At 33.1% G+C, this 21,287-nt stretch overlaps 1 protein-coding gene across 1 annotated transcript; it reads right to left on the reverse strand.

The window, feature by feature from the left end:
* Positions 1-1,814: 1,814 nt before the first annotated feature.
* On the reverse strand, positions 1,815-21,134 carry LOC110684866 (phosphatidate cytidylyltransferase 4, chloroplastic-like). Its single transcript, XM_021861306.1, has 8 exons — positions 21,005-21,134; positions 20,213-20,488; positions 18,810-19,111; positions 16,456-16,646; positions 13,238-13,362; positions 6,790-6,923; positions 2,485-2,600; positions 1,815-2,180 (listed from the first exon to the last, which is right to left on the reverse strand). Exons 2-8 carry the CDS (start codon positions 20,477-20,479, stop codon positions 2,089-2,091), a joined length of 1,227 nt encoding a protein of 408 aa, XP_021716998.1. The 5' UTR covers positions 20,480-20,488; positions 21,005-21,134; the 3' UTR covers positions 1,815-2,088.
* Positions 21,135-21,287: the final 153 nt, after the last annotated feature.

Below are 21,287 nucleotides of genomic sequence, written 5' to 3' on the forward strand. Positions count from 1 at the left end.
TAGCCAATATCATGAGTTGATTATTAAGCTAATAAAAAATAGAATTGAAAGATAATTTTTGTAGAGGCTTAATTACAATTGGCGAATTTGATTATGTTAGTGACCGAACTACATATGTTAATTCGTAAAGTGTTGATTCCCGACCGTAGGATTAACAAGTACTTTAATTATTCGACCTAGTTTGTTTATTAATGAATTGTTTGCATTTCTTGGATTGGTATAAGCATGGTGGACCGAACGTATGCCCTAGACATTTATTTATTTGAGAACAACCTTAATTTCATTTTCATCCTAATTTAATTTATTGATCATCAAATCACTCTTCGTTTATTGAAATAGTTTATAATAATTGGGCAAAAACTAATAAAACTGTCTCCCTGTGGAATTCGACCCGTATTTGCTAAGTCTTTGCTAACAACAGACACCTTGCACCTGCGGTATTACTTTTGATTCATCAAAGTACTGTTGAAGTATAATTTTTGCAGTTTTTTTGTTGAATATATAATTGGAAATTTCATGCTTAATTAAAGGAAAAAAAAATTTCTTTTTTTGGTAGAAATAATCAAAGGAATCTGTTCACAATATAGCTGACAAATATATTCAAGAGTAAAATAGGAAAGAAATCTATTGATAATAAAGTAGCCAAACTTATTGAAGGATAAAGTGGTCATTACACTATTCATAAGCTTTTTAATTGCCAAGTTGTGTCTTTTAAAGGTTTCATTAAAAAAAAAAGAATAATTCTACTTTTAACATTAAATTGTCTTGTATTAATAATTCTACTTTTAACATTAAAATGCTTTGCATATGTAGTTAGATTATTTATCTCGAATCTCTAATGTCTCAAGAACCTACATTCAAGACTACGGATGGCAGTGGATCTAGTCCCGACTCAGATCTGTGGATCCAACTTCGTTTTTCATATCTGGGTCTTCAAATTTTGGACTCGTCGGATTCTGGTCCTGCTGAAAAAAATGGATCTGGAACCGAGTCTGGCCCTTAAACCCAAACCCGGATCAGTTTACTCGTTTTTAAATTTTCCTATTTTAAAAAAAAATAACTAAATTTTTTTGTTTCTTTATTAAAAATGTTGATGATGTTAGTAGTGACAAAGATTAGACCTTTCAAGAGATGAATTTTAGATGCTCATAACAGATACATCATCGTTGTTTTTTCACTTGCTCATTTGTAACATCGTATTTCGTTGTTTATAATTTTTATTTCAAAGTATAAGTGTTTAAGTTGGTTACTTTGTGTTTTTAGATTAGTTGTATAACATTAATTTAGGTTAAACTTAATAATCGCAGACGGAAGTTTGAAATGCATTTTTTGACCCAAACAATACAATTTTGACAAACATTACATTTATTACAAAAAATTATGAAAAATATGTTGACCCATTTTGAACTCGGATCCGTTAGAACCATCGGAACTGGATCTGGGTCTCCATTTTCCAGACCCGGCACATTCGAATTGAATTTGGATCTTAGATACAAAAACGAATCTGGATCTGAGTCTCCATTTTCCAGACCCGACGGATTCGGGTCGAGTTTGGATCCTAGATACAAAAACAAATCTGGATCTAGGTCCATCAAGACGCGCTCTGCATTCGACCCGTTGCCATCCTTTTTCAAGACTCGAGACCGAAGCACATAGTATAATTTGCCCCTTAAAGGCTCCAGCTCTTAAAATATAAGTATACAACAGATGTATGAGCTAAGCTTAGAACAAAATCAAAAATAAATTGATAAATATGTTTCCAGCCATTGTTTTGATAACCACACAAATCGCTGAACTATATCAATTTGAGAAACTGAATAAGTATTGCTCTGAATCATAATCTTGAATAAATATGAAGTTTAAGATACAGATGAAGTATGACTATGACGATTGACATATAGTGTAACAGATGCAAATTACTTAATATGCTCATTGGACTACACAACTTATTGAGCTATATAATCTAAGGGTTGAAAAGAATCTATACAACAAAAACTGGCAAGTATGGGACTAAAGTACTTAGCGACGGGCTATAGACTTATACTCCGTAAGCTTCACCTTCGAGAGCTTCTTCACTACTAAAATTCTTCAGACACCCCAGAGTGGCAGGAAAGTTTTAACAAAAGAGTACACGAGTGCACCAGTAAACATGTAACTGTCAACTCTGTCTAGTATTCCACCTGTGGATAAAATCGCAATTAAGATTTTGATAAATTGGATTAAATATGGAGGGTTTTACACATATGTATTGCGTTTCTGAGCTATGTATGAACATTTTCATATTTCCCACTCAAGTTCAAACTTCAAACAACCCTTGTTTAATGCTATTAAGTGCTTAGTTTTTTTTTTCCTTCTAGCTTCTTATACGTAGTCCTTAGGGTTCCTTTTTCCTAAGAACAAAAGGCAAATGTAACCTTCGTGTTCTCCCACCACCCCCCTCCCCCTCTTCCCCATGTAAAAAGACAAACGAAACACATGGCATACCATGTCCTGGTATAAGAGACCCAGAATCCTTTACACCTGCATCACGTTTTATCATCGACTCAGTCAGGTCACCAAACAACGACCCAAAGAAATTCAGAAACCCCAATGCAACTGCACTGCAAAGAGTAAAAAAAGAGATCTTAAGTCAAACTACATTCAAAGGTAGACAATTGAGTAATCAGAATTGCAATCAGTTTCACACCTACATTGTGATTGTTATATATGATCTACAAAAATCTTTTACAAAAGGGATAAGGTTGAATAAACAAACCTACACATAAAAATAAAAAAATAAAAAACAAAGCTCTTTTCACTTTTCCAGTAACAAGAACATGATCCTGAAATAATTAAAAGTGAGGCAAAAGATTATCTTTCTTACAGCTACAAGATCTCACTGAAAAATGTAATCTATATACCAGCACAACAAAGAGAAGCAACAGCATAGATGCAAACTTTTTACAGAAAAAACAATGATTATATCAGGCTTACAAAATTTTGATCATGAGATTTCACATCCGGACGAGTTTAGCAGAGAGGCATTAGATACTACCTAAAAATAACACCAAGACTATGCCCTTTCTAAAGAAACATCAACGATCTTGTATTTTAGACCAAATAAGAGATATAGATGTACCATGTAGGCAATTACCAACCTAATAATTGGAACCCCAATCCTATAAGCAGAGAGCAGCCACATTAGCAGACAGAATGACTGACAATCCAAAAGAGCTACTGAAGGCACAAAGTTCAAAACTGCAAATTTCTATCAAACTCTAGATTGAAAATCACTTTCTACACAATTTACTAGGATTTTTACAATGACTAATCAATAGGCAAACTGTATGACACAATCAAGAGGCAGTGTCACAATACAGGACAACAGAGTGACTCTAATCTGATGGTTTACCATGCAACATAATTTATAGAAATCATTAACTACAACAAAAGGAATGTAGCTATGTATGTACTTCTAGAATCCTTACCCAAATGTTTTGATTCTTCTATAGTAGATAAAAGATATTTCCTTCGATAATATTTAGTTGAACGATTTGACTTTTATACAATTCACACACTATTTTTACTCTCTTAAATGATTTTATATAGGAAAAATATAGTTATGTGAAATCTCGTTTCTCAATTCATACTTTTATAAATGATTGGAAATACGCATTGGCAAATGTGAAATGAGAAACGTTGCAACTAATAAAAGTGGTAGAATTAAGGAGGGAATGTTTGGTACACACATAGAGGTGGTTATTGGACAGGGTAGCCAAATGATAATAGGGTAAGGGCCAAGCTTATAGGGCTTTTAATGGACAGGGCTATTAATGGACAGGGCCCTTATTGGGTAGGGTCAATATAGGGCCAACATGTTTTTCCAATTTAGTTGATAAAGAAAATACATAATGTAAAAATAATTATATAGATTAATTTGTATTCATATGTATTTAATAATGGCTTTGTCCAATATTTATTTTAATTGATATTTTGTAGGCCCGCCCATTATCGACCCGCGGCCCGCATTGTCCTGACCCTATATTAACCCTATAAAATGTGACCCTCTTTGACCCTGACCCGCAACCGACCCTGACCCGATCCGCCCAATAACCAGGTCTACACACATCAGAAAGGGAAGCGAATCAAGAAAAAGAAATAAAGGACAATAATAAAGAATTATGCTTGAATTTTATAGGTAATCCAATCCATTTCCCTTGAAAAAAGCAAGGTTAATTTAAGAGAGAGAGAGCACGTAGCTACTATAACACCTCACCCAAAGTCACTCCAACCTGACCTCCATCATCCCTAACAACCCCATAACTCTGCTACCACGTTACTCTCTGTCACGCGAAATCACCGGGCCATGGACACACACTAACAATATTTTGTAAAATTATAACTTTATATAAGGGCTTGTTTGGCATCAATTTTGGAGTTTAGTTTTCTGTTTTTATAAAAACTAAAAATAAAAAACAGGAAACAAGAAAAAAGTGTTTCCACTTTTTTGTTGTCAGTTTTTAAAATTATTATGATTCTAATAAGTTTAAATAATTTTTGATTCATTATGTGACATATATCATATACTTTTGTACAACAAAAAACCAAAATACAAAAAACCACAACAATGTCAAACGAACCCAATAACTTATAAATCTGTTATTTTTTAACTCCTAATATTCGTTTTGAAAATTATAAGTACATTAATGATATATTTTCATCGAATAAAAATAAAATTCCATAATCTAAAATGATAATTAAATTGTACATCGTTGGTTCTTGGTTGTAGATCCCAAAACTACTAATGGTGACATAATTTTTAATTTTACAAATTATTAAATAATCATTAATTCATGAGTATTAAATTTTAATAATCGATACAGAGTACCAGTACTAATATAAACACTATACATTAGTGTGCCACGTATAAAGTCAAATAGGCAAATTTTGGAGAGATTTTTTAGAATGAAAAAATTATTGTAGAGTTTTATATTTGATAAATTTCCAAAACTACATAGTATAAATTAAACCTTAATTTTCAGTAACTGTTTTATAACTCTATTATTTTTACATCATGAAACTCATTTTAAATGTAATTGGAAAATTAAACCCTACATTGATTTTTGGTACCTATCTAATTTTTATTTTACTATCTCTAAAATTTTAAAAGTGTAGCTTTTGGTACTACTTAATGGTTTTTGTTAAGGTTCCATTAGCAGTCAAAAAATAAATAAATAAATAAATAAATAAAATTCCTCGTTTTGCATGCTAAAAAATGTTTCTTTAGGGTTTTAGGGGGTCATTTTAGTTCTTTTGGGTCCAAATTGAGCTATGACAAAAAAATAACGTAAATGGATTTCCGTGTTAATAATTTTTCTAGCCGCAAAAATTGTTCGGGTAAGGTTTAGGGATCGATTTAATCCTTAAGGACCCAAATTGAGCTCGAAATAAAAAAAAAATGTAACTCTCTTGTTTTGCGTGTTCAATAATGTTGATTTGGACACACAAAATGAGGCATATATGTTTTTTTTTTGCCGTTTTCGAACTTAATTTGGATTCTTAAGAGCTTAATCGACCCCTAAAACCTTACCTGAAATGTTTTGCGGCTAAAAATATTAATGACATGCAAATTAATTCATTTCTTAGCACGCAAACGAGAATGACCCTAAAACCTTAACGGAACGTTTTCGGCGCTCAAAATGAGGAAATTTTTTTTAAAGTAGGTTAAATTTTAGATAGGTACCAAAAATCAATTTGAGATTAAAAATAAAATGTTCCAAATCATATATAATTGTTATATTATACTTCATAGTTTATAATATCGCATGAAAACTAACAACTTTTGAATTTTTTTTTTAAAATTTTTTTTTTAATATATATACCTAGCTGCAAGGTGCTTCTAAGAGTTGTTTTGCTAATTTGATGATTACATAAGCAATAGAAATCAAAATAAGCAAAACATACCCTTAATACACCCGGACCCAGGTGTATATAAGAATCTTCGACATGGAGCAGTGGTAATATATTTTTTATATTCCTAACATAATTATTAAATGAACATTAATTCTTGAGTAGCATATTGAATAACAAAGATATCATCTTAATAATAAAAAAACAATTAGTACACCGTTGCTTCTCATATCCAGAGTATATTTCTATCATAAATATTTCTTTTATGTTTCTATAATACGTAGTATATATTTTCTTACATAAATCAATAGCTAAAATCTGAATAAAAAGGGATTAAATGTCTCTTAGTGAATGCTATTTATATCATTGATAGATGTTAAAATTTGGCATTTAGGAATAAAACTTGTCCTAAAATTTTTATTGACAAAAATCCACCTCACAAAGTGGCCACCCATTTATTTTTTCATAAAAAAAAAAAGGTAAAGCCCAACTCAGTCCCCAACCTGTTCACATGAAGGTGAATTCCAGAAGCTGTGCACCCTCTGCCCCTCTGGATCTATTCCAAGTCGTAGAAAAATGAATGGAGTATAATAAATAAATACATAAATAAAAATAAGAAAAAATAGTCTAGTGCTTGATGCAACCACCAAAAGGAGGCAGTTTGATGTTCATAGGCACGATATTATCCAGTATAAAGTATAGACACTATATTATCACACCTTAAACCAATGACTTCCATGTGAGAAAGGGAAAAGTGTACTCCAACTATATTCTGCAGATTACTACTTTATGGTCCTATAAAGAGGTCAAAGAGTGAATATACGCTAAAATTATCAGGGTTGGCTAAATAAATCATGATATCTAGACGCAATGGCTGAGCTGGAAAACAGAAAATTTTACCTTGTCAAAGACTTTGGCCAAAAAAGGAATTTCGATAATACGACAGAAGTAGCAACACAACCAGCCAAACCCACTATAGCTCCTTCCCACGTCTTCTTTGGGCTAATATTAATAAGCGGAGTGCGGCCAAATGCCTGCTTAAGTAAAAAGCAAAAGCAAAAAATATGCATTATATAAAAAATAATATCAATAGTGCAGAGACATATGGCTATCATCCTATAAATCAAAGTAGAAATGACATCATCATATCCTTCTAGTACAACATCGGTTGAACTTGTGTCAAGCCATGCTGATTTTAATAATTTGAAATATTTCTATAAAGAATATACTTTAAACTAAATTTGAACAAGCAAACATGCAATTTATACATTGCCTCCATCACAGCTACAGATTTTTGTACGTTCTGCTAGATTAGCACACTTTTACTACTATTATTTTACTAAAAGCAGATGGGTACTAATATTATTTTAATAAAAAGTAAGCTCAAGTAATAAAAAGTGTTCTTAGTATTACAGTAGTAAAAAATTTTACAGCAGATGAGTATCATTTACGAAAAAAAAAGTTGTCCCACATGGTTTCTATTCACATTTTTGCTAATCTTTGGACTCGCACCCATCCACTTTTGTTTTTATCTCAACATTTTTCCTCTCCTTAAACTCCATGCTCTACAATACTTATAATCTTTGAGCTGCCACGAAGAGAATAGCATAAAAGAAGCACATAATGAACTAAAAAACTATCTAACAGTCGGCACAATTAGAAAATTAATTGACCTGGGCTTAATAGCAGAGGAGGAACAGGTTCATCCTCTCACTGCTTTGAGCCGTGAGATTCATCACTTTGTTAGAAATAAATATACATACTTCAAAACATAGTCAAGTACGATAACATGATTTTTATTTTTCCAAATATATTATTATTGTATTTTTTCGCAATATGTAGCTTGAGATAAAATTACAACATTGCATTTAGAATTGTGCAATTTGAAATAGGATAATCAATTAGGAATGGATGGTGTATTAGAAATTTAGTAAACAAAACTTAGGAGTTCCTCAACTACTTTAGTAATAAAAGAAAAAATAAAAATAAAATAAAACTCCTTATCATTAACCGTAGAGGGCAAATATTGTTGAGGAGAAAGAGACCATAAGCTTCAACAAGAAGAAGATTAACCATATAGGGTCTGGAATGTTTGACAGGCACCAACTTCGACAAATTTGGTGCCCAAACCACCGGGAATTGCTCTCTGGCATACTTTATCGTAGCAACAGTCATCAACTTCTTACATTGCTTAGCAACCCGTACAATAGGGTTTTCTAATCATCAGGACTTTCCAATTGGGTGTTAGGTTTAAGTAATTTCATTCAATTAAAAAAGGGATGTTACTTGATTGTCACTTTAAAAACCAGATAAGATTCAATTTGGAAAAAGCAAAGGTCTTTTTAAATTATTTTTTTTTTGGCTCCTTTTCCTGCGCATTCAAAACATAAGGTGGCTGGTGGAGGCAGCATGACAAGTGCGCTTATTAGTGCCTTCTAGAATGCACCGCGCCTCGGGTAAAGACGGTTTGGTCCACACCACTGGCGGAGCCAGTATGGGACAAGGGGGACAGCGGTCCCCCTGCTTTCCCAAAAATAAATTAGATCAAATACATTATTGTGTGCTATATAGAATCCTACAAAGTAAGGTGGAGCAGTGATGAGTGTGGTAAGCTTTTTTGCACGGGATTTGGAGATCGAAGCTTGGTGCGTGCAATATTTTACAATCAGTTTTTTTTTTTTTTTTTTCCCTCTTACTACTCCTACAAGATATTATTGCTTCCATATTGTTTATTAACTGCATGTATTTATCTATATAATTTTTTTTTCTTACCACTCCTACAAGATATTATTGCTTCCATTTTTTATTAACAAGTACTGCATGTACTTATCTAAATAGTTATTGTAATACGGAGTAGTAATTTTGCATTAATAGAGTCCATTAAGGATGTAATAGGAAGGATGTAATAGGGAATTATGATTCATGAAAATATCATTTAATTGCATATGTAGTACGGAGTATATTATATAATTTTAGAATATTTTTTATAAAATTTCGAGGTCATAAGCAAATATTTCTGAAGGAAAAATTGGTAAATGTTGTTGGAGTTTTTTTTACTAAGTTCTCATATTTTGGGGTGTCCCTCACTACTACGTTCGGTTAGTATTAATTTTTTATCCAACTTTTATTTAACATAATGTGATGTCTATTTGTCCCCGCGGTTTGAAATTTCTGACTCCGCCACTGGTCCACACCTTGACTAGACTAGCACCTAGGCGCACCTTGAGCACACTTTTTAATACTAAGAACCCATTTGCTAGATTCTGTATGTTCTTTATATAAAATTAAGTTTTCATCATTTTTGCAACCATTCCCACCACCCCCCCCTCCCCTCTTATGAGTCTATTTTATATATATTTTTATTCCCTGTCACATAGTCATATTTGTGCTCATTTCAGCTCTACAGTGCTATTTTTATTACTAATATATGTTTTCCTAGTGTTTTTGTAGAGTTGGTATTATTTAGTAGGAATTTGCATATTTATGTCAATTTCCGAGCTTATTGAGCCGCTACAAAGATATTAGAGATGATCGTAACTTATGACGAGTATTTGAAGCCCAAGGTCAAGCTAATTAAATTTGATTCGGTGATTAAGGGTTCGTTTCATTTGGAGTATTACTTTTGTTGCAAGTCCAAGATAAATTAAGAAGAAGAAAATTTCAGCCGAAGTGGAGAAGAGGCCAACTTTACAAATACTCTTGCTGGGCGGAAGTTCCGTATGCTATGAACTAACTTGGGTTTGTGAAGTTGGGCCTGCTGTTTTGGGCATCGTCGATTTGGGTAGATTATACCCAACTCACGGAGCTTTCACGCAATTCCTTCTTGATGTAATTTGTTTCTCTAATCCTAGTTTGAGTGGGATTAAAGTTGACATTGAGTAAACTACCTTTTTCTTTTCCTATTTAAGAGGAGTAGCAATTGTACGTAAGGATAAGTTTTTCTTAGTTTTGTTTTAAGTTTTCATTAGTTTAGTTTTAGTTTTATTAATTAGTTTTAGTATTAGTTTTTAGTTTAGTTATTCTTTTCCCTTTCTCTGTCTAACTTTTCTCTCTCCTCTTAATTAAACTCTTAGTATTACTATCTCTCTTGTTTCTCTCTCTACACTCTTGGTTTATGCAATTTTATATTTCTTTCTTTTGGTACTATATCTTCTCTCCTTTATTACTTATTTTCTTTGCTTTAATCTTAATCATGTCTCCTTTAATTGCTTTGTTTAGTTTAGATTTGATTATGTGTGAGTAATTTTCTTTTTAGGGTTTACGGGGATCCATAAATAATATGAAGGGGTAATTTATTGTTGTTGATTGTCAATGTTAGATTAATTTCCTATTGATTGATTGAATGCTATGCAACTCGACATGCGCAGGTCTTTTATGTATGAGTTTAGCCTTTTATGATCTGATTAATTGATGTATTGATTGATTATGTGATTAATTATTAATCAATACATCAATTCGAGAGATGAGAATTAATATTAAGGCCTAGTTTCAATAGGCAGGTTAATTTATAAATGGTTAAGTCGAGATTCGAGAGATGAGATTTAATACCGGTAGATTAATTATGTGATTGTAATACGTAGCGAAAGCCTTTTATGATCTGATTAATTGATGTATTGATTGATTATTATGTTTTTACCCAAGAATATTATTTATTGGTGAACCTATGCTCTAGGTCTTTTATTCATTGTTTTTCCTCCTACTTTTATTCTTTCCCACTTTTACTCTTAGTAGTTTAGTATCCCTTCGATAATAATAATTTGTTACTCTATAATCTAGATTATATTAATTAATTAGGAATAAAAAGACTCGTTTCCATGTGGATTCGACCCTACTTCCCTATCTATTTTAGTTAGTGGTTTTAGGAATTACTTTTGATTAGGTGATACGACTTTAGCCTATCACCCTCCCGCTTAAAAAAAAATTAAAAAAAAATAAATCACTTCTCAAGCCTACTATAGTCACTTTCTCTTATCAATCAGTAACCTCCCACAGCCTTTATTTGTTCTTCTCTTTAGAACTCACCACAACTCTTGTCCAGCTTGCCATAAAATATTATAGGCAGTAAAAAATAATGGCCTCTCTAGTTGAAGCAAATAGACCTATTCATTCACTGTTATAGTGAAGGGAAAATGTGGCAATAATAATGCTTGGATGTGTTGAATAAAGTGATGACTAAAACGCAGCCACGGAATCGCAGCCACAGAACCGCAGCCACGAAATCGCAGCCATGGAACCGTAGCCACGAAGCCGCGGCAATGAAATCGTAGCCAATTTTAGCTAATAGGCAAGGTGGTTTTGGGGTTTTCGGTGGGGCTGGTGGCTTTGAGGGATTTTCGAGAGTGGGGTGGTGGTTTTGAGGGATTTCAAGAGTGGGGTGGTGGTTTTTGGGGATCTCGAGAGTGGATGGGCTGGTTGTTTTTGGGATTTCGAGAGTGGGGTGGTGGTTTTAGGGGATTTCGAGAGTAGGGGCCGGTGGTTTTTGGGGTTTGGCTGGTGGCGTGGGAGATTCAGGGACGGGATGGTGGTTTAGCTCGGAGTGGCGACTCAAGTGGTGGGTGAGGTCCGGTGGTCCGGCGAGTGAGGTGGCCGAGCTAGGGGTTGTCGGATTGGATGGGTGGTTGGGGCTATGACTGGTGGTTTTTTTTTTAACTTTGGTTTTTTTTGATTTATTTATTTTTAACCAATTAAATTGTGACATGTCTCACTTTAACCAAAAAAAGAAAAAAAATAACCCATTCAACCGGTCACCGGTATTCGGGATTGATGAAAAAGAAAACCCCCCAAAGTTCGGATTATTCCAGAATAATCAAAAGTTGAAATTATTCTACCTAAATTGATGAAAGTTGGGATTATTTTTTCTAATTTTTCCTACTATATATCAAATTGCATGCATTAGTTTCTATATAATATTTGTAGAATATGTAAATGTTCATTATATATATAGTAGGACAAATTTACAACTTTGATAGAAATTATAAAAACATATTTATATTCTAATGGGCTTATAATTATGATGAAATTATATATGACGTTGATCTAATATTATTTATGAATCATGTAAGAAAAGTTCCCGAAGAACTTATATACAATGTATTTATAGCCCTACAAATTTTATATTTTGAAAATTGTAACTATTAACAAACTTTTATTTAGTCTATGGGACTACATCATTAGCATCTCAACTTGAAGATTGAGCGGATGAAAGTTAGTGAGAAATACTATTTATATTTTCAAGACAACTATCATGTCAATTATGAAAATTCTAAAGAATATCAACGAGATACGTGTGCGTGAGATTGTTTTATTATGGTCTAGAAGAACCATGATCAATGTATATAATTACATATGTTATATTAATTCATATAAGATTGAAGGGCAACATTAATAATATCATGTGTTGCCATTAAGGAAAGTTTGATCAAATATGATCATCAATTTCTATTATTCATGACCTCCAGAAGAAGGCGTAACCTCATAAGTTTAACTTCTAAATTAAAGTAACTTTATTCAAATAGAGGTTTGGAATTATATGGAAATAAATCCATATGTGGTGAAATGAAGACACTTTATATGTTCACGTGAGGACTTGAAGATGCAAATTCAAATTAGGAGGGTTGAAGAGCAAAGAATGATATTTCACTGCATATGAGAAGACACCTAGCCATATTGGATTCATTGTAGCACTAGATAATCTCAAGTTATACATTCATCGAGGGGAGAAAATACGCGCTGCACTCTTTTTTCCCTTAACCATGGTTTTGTCACACATTGGGTTATCCTGGAAAGGTTTTTAATGAGGCAGCATCCCGGCGTATTACGAAGAATCATGTACTCTTTTTCCTTAATTAGGCTTTTATCCCACGGGGTTTTTCCTAGTAAGGTTTTAACAAAGCATAGTTTTCGATAATGGACATCCAAGGGGGAGTGTTATGAAATATTTGTGGATGCCCATTATACCCCTGTATTCTCTAGAATAATCTAGGTCTAAGGTTTTATTGTTCTCTATGAAAACCCTAGTTATTGTGTATGTATATATATCCCTTAATATATGGAATAAGAGGATGATCAGTTCTCTTCCCAATTTCACTCTTATTCTCTTTATTTCACAACAATATCTGCTATGATCCATTTCCAATAGTTAAAAAAAAAAAAAAAAAAAAAAAAAAAAAAAAAAAAACAAAAAAAAAAAAAGAACACACATCCTCAAATCAGATGGCAACATGGTGAAGAAGTTGGGATAATCCAAAAAACCTAACTCGAGGCCTAATGAAGTAAAGTTCATGTACGGAATCTTTGTCATACAAAATACAACTAGCATCAACCACTCAATTCAAAAATTAGTACTTACCTTGCCTCCAAGGAAAGCAAATGTATCTGCTGCGATAATGCTGCTGATAGATAATAAGGTAGCCACAAGACCTACAGTCCAATGTGTTGGGCCACCAAGAAGAACAGGCCAGAAATATCCGATTTCTGTCAATCAGTAAAAATTTATGCACTTTTTTAGATAAATATATCTTGGTAAACTCTATAAATTTTAAGTGAACTTGTCTTGTAATATGGAAAGGATTTGTTCGCACTTGATGATACAGCAACAAAGAACATAGAAAAAGGAGTGGGAAGGAGCATAATAGAAGAAGGTATAACACAATCCATCTTCAATTCAACATATTCAATACTAAATAAAGTATAATATGAGAGGGAAAAAAAACACTACGCAATCAGTATGAAATATCTCGCAACCTACTCACCACCAAAAAACCCCCAACTACAATCGGAAATCACCCCAACTAAGAAAAACCCTAACCTCCCTGAAAAAACCAAACCACCACAAGATAAGGCAGAGAGAGAATAGGTCAATGTGGCGACAACGGAGGAGGGGAAAGGGAAGTTACGGCGGTGGAGAGGGTAGAAGTGTGATGGAGCAGCCACGGAAGTGACTAAAGTGAGAGAATGGGTAGTTAAAGCGAAGTCAATGCCTGAAATTGTGAGTTCGCTGGAATTCAGCTAAAGGTGGTTTATTGCAAAAGAAATTATGAATTAGGTCTCTTCTTACAAGTTTTAAAGGTGGTTTCTCACAAAAACAACCGTTTAAAAGGTGGTTTCTAACAAATTTTCCAAAATTTAAAGCAAATCCAGGATAAAATCCGCATCAGCACATCAAAGGAGCATTAGTAGGCCCCTTGGATAATAGCCACTAATTTGGTGTGACAAACAGAACTATGCCTCTAGCCTTTGATAGATATAGTCTGTATTTTAACTAGATAAACACCCCAAACCATTCTTACAAGACTTTAAATATTGCAAACAACTCTGATACAATCATACTTGGAGTCATACTTTTGAGTCTTTCCCAGATATCCAATTTCTAAAATCACAAAAGCATAACTTCTATTCTTTCTTTTTGGTATCAACATTCATTTCTCTTTTTTCACATGATTTATACAAGAATGGATTATGCTTTACAGTAATTAGGATGGGAGATAAAAAGTACCCTACCTCATAACACACAATTCTCATTCAAGGAAATGCAAAAAGAATAGAAAGCTAGATAGTGGGCTTTCATGGGATCTTTTCATATTGCTACCAATATACTTCCTCCGTTCTTTTTTACTTGACCCGCTTAGACTTTTACACTATTCACCAACTCACCTTTGACCGTCTTTTGTGAATTATAGGTAAAGAAAAACATATTCATGTAGGATCTTGTTAGAATCGTCTAAATAAGTACTATCACAATATATAACTTTTATAATTTTTACTTATAGAGTATTAAAATTATTGATGGTTAAACTTGTGCACTGGCAAGCGTGATAAAACAAACAGGTCAAGTAAAAAAGAACAGAGGAAGTATATATATATATATATATATATATATATATATATATATATATATATATATATATGTATGTATGTATGTATGTATATATATATATATATATTTATATATATATGGCTACTTGTACAGTAGGAAAAAAACGGTTCAAGAACAACTATTATCCTTGGGGTTCTAAGACATGGCCTTTTAGATACAAGTGGGCGGTTCAAGAACAACTATTATCCTTGGGGTTCTAAGACATGGCCTTGTAGATACAATTCCCCCTTCCCCCACCCCGCTCAAACACACACATACCCCATGTTTTATTTTTATCAAGGAAAAATTACACTATTATATTAAAACCATGCAAGGTATTACCAACTTTATCGTATAATCCCTCCTTTCCAACACGGTCAAATTTAACACACTAGCAAATGCATTAATTTTGACCAATAATATATATAACCAAACATACGGAAAAAATCATACAAAAATTATAACATGAAACTTCGTACTAAAACCTAATTAAAAATAGTTTACACAATACATAGTGCGCCTCACTACAAAGAGGCGTGCCTCGGCGCTACAGAAGCAATCTTCAGTGCGCCTTAAGCTTTTATATATATAGGAAGGCAACCCCTCCTTTATGTGAGATTCTTTCATATATAAGAACACTCTCTATGTTCTAAACTTGAACCTTTCTTTACATGAGATTCTTTCATACGTGTGAACATTCTTTATGTTCTAAATTTGTACTTATATGTTTGTAAATATTACATCAGGTATTCTAAATTTTTACTCCCATATTCTAACTAATAAATGAGTTAATTCACATGTTCTAAATAATTACTCACGTGTTCTAAGTGTTAAATTAGTTCTACATTTTAAATTTTGTGATATAAAATTTTTAATTTTCTGTTTTATATTCTTAATCATATGGTCTAAATTGTTACTTTTATTTTCTAAACTTTTACTCACATGTTCTATATTTTACTACTCCCTTCATCACATAATACAATGCCTCTTTTCCTTTTTGGGTAATCCAAAATACAATGCCCCTTCCTATTTACAGGTTGTACTTTTTGACATTATTACCCTCTTTTTTATGATTTGTCATCTTATTTCCTTTTCTTTTTTGTACTTTTGATATCAATTTCCAACACTTTCTCTCTCTATCTCTTCAATTATTCCCAAACATTTTTTTTCTTTCTCTCCATCTCTCTATGTTCTAAATTTTTACACGTATGTTCTAAAGTTCTATTCACGTGTTCTAAATTTTTACTCACAGGTTTAAATTTTAGATCTATTCTCATATCAGTATGAGTTCTCAAATATATACCTATTAGTAAAAAAAATTAAATGAATAAAACTTTAGAGTTTAAATTATTTTTAAAATTAAAAAATTTATATCTAGACATTAGTAATTTTATCTATATATCTAATAGAAGAAAATAAAAAGAAATTTACAAATTTTATCATATAAATATATAAAATGTATGTTTTAAATTGCACTAGTTAAAATCTTTTATACATTAACAAAAAAAAAAAAAAAAAAAAAAAAAAAAAAAAAAAAAAAAAACTATAATCAAAGTCTGTAAATGAATAGTGAAGAAGGCAAATTGCCAATTATACTAGAAGAGAGGGAATATAAATCATAGAAAGAAAATCTATTAAAACAACTTCGTTTCGTAAAAACATAATTGAATTGTATCTACATTGGTATTTCTATATAAAGTTCAGAACTATACTTGTGTTCAAGGCTGGAAGTGATAAACCACAACGAAGCTTGACCCAGAAACAAGGTAGATAGCCACAATAAAACAGCCCGAACACGGCACTACTAAGCTGAGCAAAGCGAGGATTTCCTCTTTGTAAAAGCAAAGCTGTTGCAACAATGAAAGCTGCAGATGTTACTGAGATGTCAATGTGACCAGCATACCTGACAACAACAACAAAAAAAAAAAAAAAAAAAAAAGCAACAAAAAAAAAGTAAGCAATTGAATAATACCCTTAACACCCCCCTAAAAAAGAAGAAAAAGAAGTAAAAGAAAAAAGAGATCAGCAAAGACAGAGAAAATTTATACTCAAGTGAATATGTAGTTATCAAATTATCATATACCATCAAAACCTGAATAACAAAGGCATCTCTCTTTAAGATTGCAAAAAAAAACCCATGTATCTCAAGCATGTTTTCAGTTATGGAGATAGCTTTTCACATTCTTTTCTCTGTTTTCCATCCAGCCTATCTTCTTGGTATTTAAGGTATGTTCCTTTTTTTGGAAAAATTGTGTTATAAATTTTAGGAGGCTTAGGCCTTGTTCTCTTCACCTTATTTTTGCCGAGCTTATACTATTTATTATGAACATAAATTACTGAACTCAAATTAATTTTACTGAACTGAAATTATTTTTACTGAATTGAAACTATTTTACTGAACATATTAGTGTTAAATACAGGATAAAGTGTGAATATCTTGATTTTTCAAAAGCGAAGAGTAGACAGAGCACTTATATGACATCTTCAAGCTGTGAGAGGGAAGGATAAGTTGGGCATTACCAAATGGAAAGAGTAGATGAGGTTAGTTCTTGTTGATGCTAGTGCTAGCAGTTGCTTATCTTCCAAGGGAAGAGAATTAGGGATGAACATGGTGCTTGATTGCCCAAATGAGATCAGGGAAAAGGCTTTTTCTCAATATGTAGAATAACATGCATATTTTCATAGCTCTCCCGTCCATCATCATGACTTTCATAAGAAACGATAAATTTACCTACGAGAAGAATATGAAACCAAGCAGAGCAAGAAACTGACTATGACAAAGCATTAAAGCTTAATCAATCCATGATTTACTTCCAAGCAACAAATGGAAAACCATACTCTTCTGATACAAAAGCCAGCTTATATCTTCACACACAATCATCTGAAAGTTGGACATGTATTTTAGCTTAACGCTTGGACAGTTTTAAAAAAATGTAGAGGAAAAATAAAATGTTTTATGCTCAATCAGCCTCTGAGATGAAAAAGTGGAAGAAAACAACACAAGAACCCAATACCTATTGCCACCAGTCATAATCAGATACCTCCCCCACCCACCAGCCCCACCCCCACCCCAAACACACACGGAAAACAGATCAAACTCCAAATTCTATTGATCCCTTGCTAGGCTAGGGGGTAATTTTAAAATTTTTTTTTTTTAAAAAAAAAAAAAAAAAAAAAAAACTAGGAAAGTCATTACGGATGTTACAATATGACAATAAGATCTGCAATTGCAAGCTGCATCCACTGTACATTATGATTTATAAACTCATATAGTATTATAGTACGTATCTTGGAAAATATCAAATACTCCATCCATCACTCAAAGACTATCACGAAGCACGAATAAAATGGATAGAAATGTGAATATTTTTTTTTATTAAGAATAAAGCAAGAAGAAAAGTAAAAAATAGCGTCACAAACTCACAATACATAGAGAAAAAGGGGTGATGTGATAAAGAGAGAAGGAAAGATCTTGAAATAGAAGTGTGTGTGTGTGTGTGTGTGTGTGTGTGTGTGTGTTTTTGGAACAGCCCAAATAAGAAAAGTGTGATAATTTATTAGGGGATTTAAGGTCTAATAAAAGTTTATTCAGAGATATTGCATCCAACAAAGTGGATACTCTCTTCGTATATGTTTCAGTTAACACCTATTTTTAACTCTTGTTTTAGGAGAGGAAAGTTGGTGTCAGAAAAAGGTGGGTGGTGTAAGAAATAGGTGGGTAAAGTAAGACAAAGTAAATGGAGAAGTGTAAACATTGTGAGGTAAGAAGGTTAAGATTATAAAACCTATTTGCTAAAAATAGAATATATTAGAGCTGGGTACATAAATAAAATACCGCAAAATGGAAAGTGGGTAAACACAAAAGAGGACTATATAATATCCACTAAATGGTCAAGCATACAGCAGTACAGCCACAGATGGCACAAACACAAAAGATTTGCTATGGTTGACTTGGCACATTTGTTATTTTTAACTCATATCCCACAACTGCAGCTGGTGATATAGCATGAGAAGTATAAAATCACACCCAAAAACAGAGAATCAAAGGTGATGAAGTAGATCTTACAAGGTCCAAATAGGCATAAGAGCACAGATAACAGAACAAACTCTTGACACATATCGAGGTGGCGGTGTCATTCCTATGGCAATCCCATCACTCCTTACCAATCCAAAATACTCTCTTGCTGCAATAAAAACTGCAGCAGCAACACCGATAGTGTAAACCCATCCTCCTGCCAGTATGATGCCGCCTACTGAAATGCCAATCACAAATCCATATATAATTCTGTTCTTCAACTGACCAGCTTTATGTTGCTCTTCCAAATGCATCTCTTCCTTTTCCAATAGGTTGCTGCCTTCGTCAACTTCCTACAACACACCCTTTCAAAACCAGCAACAGCCAACAATTGTGGAAACAAGAAAAGAAAACGCATCCTATACATAACAATCCCCCAGGGTTCAGAAACTGAAAAGATTTTCTGAAGACATTTGATTTGTTTTAAATCTCACCTAGAGGCACAGCAAACATTTTCTAATACCAATGACTTTGCACAATTATTTGATACAACCATTACTTACAAGAGGTTAGTGAAGCTCTGTGAAAGGCTAAAATAAGATGAAAAGACCAATATGTGGACTATAAATAGCTAGTTGTAGTTCAGTTCTACCCCTTCAGCTTTTCCCACAAAAATATATATTTATATATATATAAATTATCTACTCATTCTTGTCAACCGCAAATTTCACCTAAAGGACCCTCAATCTTCAAACTAGGGCTCACTACTTACACTTCATTCTCTGCTAGGTGATGAAATTTATAAGAATGTCAAGGAGTTTAAAATGATATAGAGTCAATCAATATCTAGCACAAGGTATACAGCCACCAAGTGACAGCAATGACCAATCCACTCACATCCAGTTGCAAAATAACCACTTTCTTCATGCACAAGCATATGCCTCTATCCACACTTGGTCAATATATGGGCTTTTTGCAATGGAGATAGACAGTATCAGTGTTTATTTAATTTCCCACCATTTATATCAGAAATACTTTCTTTCATTCTAATACTTCATTTATTTGCATCTTCTTAATAATGAATAATTACATGTTTACATTCCCATGACTCTAGGCTTCAAAGCAACAGGAAAAGGGGGGAAAAGCAGCAATACCTCTACACTTTAATCAAATATTATAGTATGACTGCAGTACTTCCAAATTCTTCGGTTTAGATCCAACTCACTTAAAATCAAGTCGCAGTACTGCAATAAGGGACAGAAATCTATGCAAAATAAAAATCCCTGTAGAGTGGATATCAGCACGACTGGATTTTGAAGGTAAAAAATACTTTGTCTTTTTAGTTGCATCGTTTCTCATTCCATGCTTGTCAATGTGTAATTTCAATCACACATATATATCTTTTAGGAATAATAACAAGGAATAACACCAGTATAAAAGCCAGAAATTCCAACCTTTTGGGCCTTTTCATCAAGTCCATCTGGCTCAACTCTTGCCACATCCATAACTGTCTGATGCCTCGGCAATTTCGTTACTGGAATCCCACAACCACCATTTGAACCCATCCTCATCAATCTAATGTTCACTTTGTTCGTTGCAAATGAAACCTCGAGGGGTTTGAAAAAAGGAAGAGATCGTGAGCAGGCCCGTCCCCGGACAGGAGGGGCAGTCGCCCTGGGCCCAGAGAGAATAGTCCCAATCTCATAGTTCGATCTTAACATTAAAGGGTACTGCAGCACATCAGCAACCAAATTTGATTCAATGCTCAGAATTATAGCAAGAAAAGGTCCAATTTCATAGTTCTATCCTAATATTCAAGGCAAATTTGATTCAAACATCAAATTAAGCTCGAATAATCACATGTCAGAGTTGAATCCTAAAATTAAAATGTTGTGCAATACATTAGCAACCAACTTTAATTCAATCATCAAATTAGGCTCAGAACTATAGGAAGAAAAGGTCCAATTTCATAGTTCCATCCTAATATTAAAGGCAAATTTGATTCAAACATCAAACAGGCCCGTCCCTAGGCAGGACAGCCCTGGGCCCAGGGGAAAGAGCTCTGATTTCATAGTTGAATCCTAACAAAGTGTTGTGCAATACATTAGCAACCAAATTTGATTCAATTATCTCATAATTTTAGGGATATTTGATTCAATTATCTCATAATTTTAAGGATTTTTTATTCAATTATCTCATAATTTTAGGGATATTTGGTATGATGGTAACAAATACAAACGACTTACCTCGGAAGCTGCTTCAATGGGGGATACAAGAACTAGGTTCAACGGTGAAAGCCAACTGCGCTTCAATGGATATCTAATTAATCTGAGAGTGAGCAATTCAATGTGTTGGACGCTTTGGATCTCTATAACCCGCCACAGTTATTAAAGGGTTAGATCCGTATAATAAATAAATGGCTAACGGTCTGTTCTCTTCCGTTGAAATTCAGTTCAGCTCAGTTTAGTTCAGTTCAGCTTATGTTTAATGATATTGCTAATGATATAAAGCCAAATTTCATTCTTGTAA

This window comes from Chenopodium quinoa, unplaced genomic scaffold (genome assembly GCF_001683475.1).
Source record: "Chenopodium quinoa cultivar QQ74 unplaced genomic scaffold, ASM168347v1, whole genome shotgun sequence".
Classification (NCBI taxonomy): domain Eukaryota; kingdom Viridiplantae; phylum Streptophyta; class Magnoliopsida; order Caryophyllales; family Amaranthaceae; genus Chenopodium; species Chenopodium quinoa.

What these genes read in the sequence shown, in the direction of transcription:
- LOC110684866 (XM_021861306.1), bottom strand. Translation starts at nt 20,479, where the DNA reads ATGTTAAGATCGAACTATGAGATTGGGACTATTCTCTCTGGGCCCAGG. An exon ending in CTTATGCCTATTTGGACCTT is followed by an intron (nt 16,647 to 18,809) that starts GTAAGATCTACT and finishes TGTTGTTGTCAG; the next exon opens with GTATGCTGGTCACATTGACA. An exon ending in GTCTCTTATACCAGGACATG is followed by an intron (nt 2,181 to 2,484) that starts GTATGCCATGTG and finishes TTTTATCCACAG; the next exon opens with GTGGAATACTAGACAGAGTT.